We start from the raw sequence: 6,608 nt of genomic DNA, 5'->3' as shown, positions 1-6,608 counted from the left end.
GCGACGCAGCGAGAAGGGAAGACTTTGGGTGCGTTCGAAAATACAGCACTGAGCGCACTGGCCAATACAAACTAATAGGCGAGTGTGCTCCGGTGCGTAATTTCCGAACGCACCCATGTCTAAAGAGAGTTAGACAAATTGTGTTGCTTTGGATTCATCAAAAGAAGTATAAACCGGCTTCAGAGAAGATAAAAGAAAGAAGAAGAAGCGGCGGACATTTTAGGTGAGTGTTGACACACAAATACTATTTATGTAGGCTTTTTAGCCTAAATAAGTGCGTAGGCTGCATGTCTGGATGTTTTTGAAGTCAATCACAAGTCATCATGAGATTCATGACCCAACTCTATGGTCACGACACATTGTTTAGTTATTTAATTTGTCTTGATAAAGGTATTAAGACAATAATTACAAGAAATGATAGTGGGATATACAATATAATTTATAATATAGGCTACTGTCTGTACTGCTTGCCTATGTGCTGCTCAAAACTAAATTCAGAATCCGACGAGAGAGAGTGAGAGTGAGAGAGAGAGAGAGAGAGAGAGAGTGAGAGTGAGAGTGAGAGGACACACGCTTTCAGTGATGAAGCTACAGAGTGTTTTAATAGCCTATCCCGTGAACTCTGAACAATAATGATTCGCTTATCTCTCTCTGTGTGTGCGTGTGTGTGTGTGTGTGTGTGTGTGTGTGTGCGTGCGTGCGCGCGCGTGCGTGTGTGGCCAAAACGAATGGTTTGCAGCCCTACTACTACCCCTCCCACAAAGAGAAGAAAACAGTTTGAAGGTAAAGTGATATTGTTTTGTTAAATATTAAAGTATCATTCAATCATTGCTTGTTCAGTAAGGGGTCTCCCAGACTCTCCACCTCTTTAGTAAGCCGAAAAAATGCATTTCCAGGAATACCAAAAATTAACCAATCAGAACTCATACAGGATACAGGATACATAAGCGCAATTGGAAGTGATGACACAAAGAAGTGGGCATACAAAATTTGAAACTGAATTGTCTACTTATTAAAGAGATGGAGAGACCCCTGCTTTAACCCATTTAGACCAGGAACGCATCTGTGTAATTTTTTTTTATTTCTTTGGCTAGACCTTTGGCTTCAAAAATAGCAGATCTACAAGCTCATAGCGCGACACCGAGTGGCGCGCTATGAGCTTGTAGATCTGCTATTTTTGAAAATCTTTGAATATATATTTTTTAAAGTGAACATTTGTACCTCAAATCTTTTTCCTTTTATGTTCAAAAAACTTTTAGGATTTAGAGAACATTTTTAGAATCAGCCCCAGGTCTTAATGGGTTAAAGCTGCACTATGTAACTTTCCTCTTCTACCCCGGATTTGAACCCGTTTTCCTGAGCAAGCTTGCTGTAACCTTTTACCATTGAGCTAATAGAGCCTGCCTGCTTGCTCAGGTGATACATTCAGGGTCCCCACGGTCATGAAATTCCTGGAAATATTTTGAAATTGAAAAAATAAAAATCCAGTACTGGAAAAGTTTGGGAATTGATCAAAGGTCCTGGAATTTATCAAGGGTCCTGGAAATATATTTGGCTATGCATTGTTTTTGGCTATTGATTTTGTTAATACAAAACATTTTCATAAACATGTATAACATTACACGAAATATGTAACATAAGTAGTTTTTCGCCGAACGGGCTGTGTGATGGCATATATTATTTAAATAAAATAAGTCATACGGATGCCATAATGAGTCTTCCAGTGAGCTATGCCCTAATTTTGAATGAAATTGTACTATTCTATATAATATGCTTTATTTTTGCTACACTGCCTATCTTTGGGCATTCTACATAGGAGTAAGAGACACATTATTGCGCTGAATGATTGTTATATAGGCCTGGAAATTGGGCTAAATATTCTGGAAAAGTTTTGGAAAAGTTTTGGAAATTCATTGCTAAAAATGTGTGGGGACCCTGTACATTGAATCTTGACCATCAGATCAAAATTCATGTCAGATCCTGTGTCTAGGTGAGACATGACCTTTGACACTATCTAAATGTGTCAATAGAAGAGTAGGGAGATGAAATACAACCACCCCAGTTGTATAAGTTATATAGTATTATTTGTATTAACATACTCTAACATACAGATTGTATAAGTTATATTGTATTAATATACTCTACGATACAGGTTGCATAAAATTACATTTTATTCCACTTTAACTTTCTAACAAAAGACATCTTGTTTTATCCAAAATATATTACTTGCACTACCTTTAGACTCTGACTCGTCTGAATACGGTGGAGATGCTGTTGTTCCCCAAGCTATCCACGACGAAATGTCAAGTACAGTCATACCCAGAAGAAGGCCAAAGAGTTGGAGCTGGACCTACAGCATCTTAAAACTAAGTAAGCAATGACTAATTTTAACGAAACAGTTGCATGAGTTTGCTCTTCTCTTTTTGTATATATCGATATGTTGGTTATTTGTTCTCATGTTCTTTTTTACTTAGATCTTGACCACAAATGTTAAAAAACATTATATAGAAAGCATGTTAAATGGAGTGGACAGATGCTAGGCTCATTATTAAACTGGTATCCTACTAAGGCATACATCAATTCAGTTTTTATTTTTTATTTTTCTGTACCCTGTTCATGCTTTAAGATGCAACAAATTAGAGATTGCAAAACAGAAACTGGAGGAAGGGCCCCAATATAGCTCTGCAGCAAAGCCTGACATCCCTGCTGCAGATAAGCAAACCAGTGACAGCATAGGTGTGTTTAGACAGTGATACTGTTCTACGGAAAATGGTGACAATGTGTACAATATAAGTACTGTGATACTGCCAAAAGGAGCTTAAATATGATTCTCTACATTTTCAGTTGCAACTTCCTCCGTTTCCTCTTCCCCCGAGTCAGACGATTTGGCATCGACACCTGGGATGTTTGACACCAAAGGTGACAAGGTATTGAAGAAACATACTGTGTAGGACAGTGGTTCTTAAAAGTGGGGTTCCACAGTGTCCCCAGCTAAATAAGAAACAGTTATAATTTCAAAAATAGGCAACGTGTCATGATGCATCGTGAGCTTGTAGATCAGCTATGTTTTGCTATTTTTGAACTATTTTTGAACAGTTTTGCCTATGGCATGCACAAAATAGGGATGCCGGGTGGAAAAGGTTAATTTCACTACTATTTTACCAGCTAGAATGTAATCCAATGACAATGTACTGTATAATAATTACTTTAACTCTCCCCACCTACAGTATAGACAGTTGTAGAATTCTGTACTAAATCTAATCCAACAATTAACATCTTCTCTATTGGAGGTCCATGGCACCAACTCTTTTCTAAATGGGTCCACATTTGGGGGTCCTTGAAAATGTAATTTCTTTACAGTAAATTCTGTTTGAAGTGGGCCTGCTTTTGTCAAAAATGAGTCTGGGAAATGTCATGGTAAAATGTTTTTTAATTTCTAAAACATGTGTTGTTTTCTTCTGTTTCAGGTCCACATTGGCTCTGGTGTGTGGCTCGAAAAGGAGATCTGGAAGATGGTGGCAGCAAACACCAAGGACTCCCTGTTCATGAAGGAGCTTGCTGTTGCCATTTGGGGGACAACAACCCTGAAGACCATGCAGGAGCCTTACAAAGAATGCCCCACTAGCAAGGGGGAGGCCAAACCCCCCTGACCGCAGGACTCAGAAGAGGTATGTTTACTGAGGGGTGGGGGGGTTCATTATGACTTGATCTCATAATTCAATCTGCTCTGTGCATGACTGTAGTTCTCTTTTCCAGAAGGTGGAATTCCCGTTAGCGTTACCTGTTCAGTTTTTCATACCTTCATTTGGTTGTCTCAGCAGCATACTGTTTCAACCAGAAACACATATGGAGATGTTGGGTGTTTCCAATTTATATCTGCTGCCGAGCCAATCAAATGAAGCTATGAAAAACTGAACGGGAAACGGGAATGTCACCTTCTGGAAAAGACATTATATTAAGCTTATTAATCAATCATAAAAGAAAATACTCTATTGTAATAAAATAATCGATTTTATGGCTGAAAAAAATGCCGATCTACAAGCTTGCAACTCGTTGGACGTGTTGTGAGCTTGTAGATCAAAAAAGTAATCAATAGAATAATCGCAAGTAGAATAATTGGTAGTGGCAGCCCTACATGCATGTGTGGCAGGGGTAGCTTTTTCCCCCAAATTGTTGTTGTCCATTGTAGCCATCTGGCTTATTGCCTGCCCACTGTCCACCCACCTTTTTCATTCAAATGCATGTTTTCTAACTGAACTGAAACACAGGGTTAAAAAACCACTTCACCCCATTTTCAACTCATCTTCATATAATTGGTCCTCACTAATACACATTTTAAGATGGCACCATTTATGTCTACTCACTCTGTGTTTCGTTGATAGGTCGTGGACAGTTTAGAAACCTGCCTACCTTTGACATCATCGGTAGGCAGGTTTGGTCTTTTAGAACAACTTTATTTGTTCATTATTAATGCAAGAACAATGGCTTCTACTTCTGCATGCAAACATTCCAGGTAGAGACACACTGTAGTTTCTATTAGCTTGGAATCTCCATTGGTGATGTCACTGGTAGGCAGGTTTCTGAACTGTCCACATTCCACCAATGAGTGGCAGAACGAGTAGACAGAAATGGTGCCATTGTATAATGAACATTAGCGAGGATCAGTTAGTTATATGAAGATAAGGTTGAAAATGGGTGAAGTTTAAGTTACTTTAAGTTTTTCTCAAAACATCACAATTCATACAACTCACCCCATGCAGTATAAGCTAATTGTCTCCGCCGAAGGTGGAGAATATGTTTTCGCTTTGTGTGAGCAAACATTGTTAGCCAAGCTAACATTGGGCAAGCTCCACGTGACACGTGTCAATTTGTTGACACCAATGCCTCTGATTGGCTAGAGGGACGCGTGACGAAATAAAATTATATAAATAGGTGTGTCACTTCAAAAAGCCCCTACTTTTTGAAGTGAGGTAAAACAGGATCAATCAGACTTGATTGGAACAGTACCTTCAGTAAGTCCAAGTCACCCGTCTGTGCGTGTGTGTTTCCCTCTGAGAACACCTAACATTGGTCAAGCAAAGGCGCAGAAGGCCAAAGCTAAGAAAGCATACTCATCTACAATTGTAACGTAGAAGAGGACTAGAGTTGAAATGATCCCACAACAAAGCCGAACTCTTAATACGTGTCAATATGTTGACATCAATGTCTCTGATTGGCTAGAGGGACGCATGACGAAATACAATCCTATAATAAAAAGGTGTGTCACTTCAAAAAGCCGTTTACATTTTTGAAGCGAGGTAAGACAGGATCAATCAGTCTTGATTGGAACAGTATCTTCTAGTCCAAATCACCCGTCCGTCCGTGCGTGTGTGTGTCCTCAATCTTCAAAAAATTTTGGATCTCTTTTTTTCATCCTATCTTTTTTTAAACATCTCAACTATCTCATTAGTTATTGCTATGATAATATAATTGCTATAGTCTGCTGGCGGAGACTTGTGCTCCGAGGAGCACATTTTCTAGTTATATTTGTTTTATTGTTGGGGGTTCTTGTTTGTTTTCTTTCAGACTGTTTCCATTGGTGGCTGCAGGGGCAGAACATTCTCACAAAGAGGAAGGCCATGGACCATGGCCAGGACATCAATAGAAAGGACAAGAAATTGTGTGTCTGTGTAGGGGGGGGTTGATATGGGGGTAATGCTTTATAGCGCCACCAGCAGGCCGATTTTTGCAAGACACATTTTTGGCTGCAACTTAACAGATGTTTTCCAAACATCACACAAATCGGTATACAGTATCTCCATAGTCATGTAATCAAGACGGATCTGTCCGATTTTTCATATTCTCTCACTCTTTTCCAGTCATTTGAACACTGTGTGTGTGTGTTAGTGTGTTCCTCAGGTTGAAGTTCATGTATTTATGTGTTTATTTATACATTTATTTGTTATTTAAATATTGTTTTTGAGTTTTTTTAATAAGTGATTAATAAATTATTGTTATGTATGAAATTGATACATGATTATTTATGACTTTGTGGATTTTGCTCACTTTTATATAGGCTACTGTAGGCTACTGTTTTTTTTTAAATATACCACGTGCTGTGGGCACCTGGCTGAAATTCACCATGATCATGCATCCTCTCCAGCAAAGCTGTTCACTGCATACCAGAATACACCTGAATACACATAAATACCAGATAGCAGCTTAAACCATCTTAAACCAGCTGCCAGCTTAAACCAGCTAAACCATCATGAAAACCAGCTACCAGCTTAAACCAGCCTTGACCAGCAAAATCATCATAAATACCAGCTACCAGCTTAAACCAGCTACCAGCTTAAACCAGAAAAACCTACCAGCTTAAGCTGGTCAACCACCAAGACCAGCTAAAAAGTGTCCAAAACACACCTTAAGCTGGTCAACCACCAAGACCAGCTAAAATGTGTCAAAAACACACCTTAAGGTGGTCAACCACCAAGACCAGCTAAAACCAGCTGGTCCAGCTTAGGCTGGTCTAAGCTGTTTTTTTCAGCAGGGAGAGAGAGAGAGAGAGAGAGAGAGAGAGAGAGAGAGAGAAGCACCACAACAATCAAGAGTATAGTAGTATAATATCA

At 39.1% G+C, this 6,608-nt stretch overlaps 1 protein-coding gene across 1 annotated transcript; it reads left to right on the top strand.

Moving 5' to 3' along the window:
• Window positions 1-750: 750 nt before the first annotated feature.
• LOC308079857 (uncharacterized protein) lies at window positions 751-5,817 on the top strand. The gene is made up of 5 exons (XM_080421471.1): window positions 751-783; window positions 2,242-2,370; window positions 2,845-2,927; window positions 3,468-3,668; window positions 5,566-5,817. Exons 2-4 carry the CDS (start codon window positions 2,301-2,303, stop codon window positions 3,648-3,650), a joined length of 336 nt encoding a protein of 111 aa, XP_080277597.1. The 5' UTR covers window positions 751-783; window positions 2,242-2,300; the 3' UTR covers window positions 3,651-3,668; window positions 5,566-5,817.
• Window positions 5,818-6,608: the final 791 nt, after the last annotated feature.

Source organism: Gymnoscopelus braueri, assembly GCF_963280865.1.
Source record: "Gymnoscopelus braueri genome assembly, chromosome: 23".
Lineage (NCBI taxonomy): Eukaryota > Metazoa > Chordata > Actinopteri > Myctophiformes > Myctophidae > Gymnoscopelus > Gymnoscopelus braueri.
The sequence above is the reverse complement of the archived record's forward strand: the minus strand, read 5'-3'. Positions and strand labels throughout refer to the sequence as shown.

Coding starts and splice junctions, on each gene's coding strand:
- LOC308079857 (XM_080421471.1), top strand. CDS start 2,301: ATGTCAAGTACAGTCATACCCAGAAGAAGGCCAAAGAGTTGGAGCTGG. Junction 2,371..2,844: donor CTACAGCATCTTAAAACTAA/GTAAGCAATGAC, acceptor CTACATTTTCAG/TTGCAACTTCCTCCGTTTCC. Junction 2,928..3,467: donor TTGACACCAAAGGTGACAAG/GTATTGAAGAAA, acceptor CTTCTGTTTCAG/GTCCACATTGGCTCTGGTGT.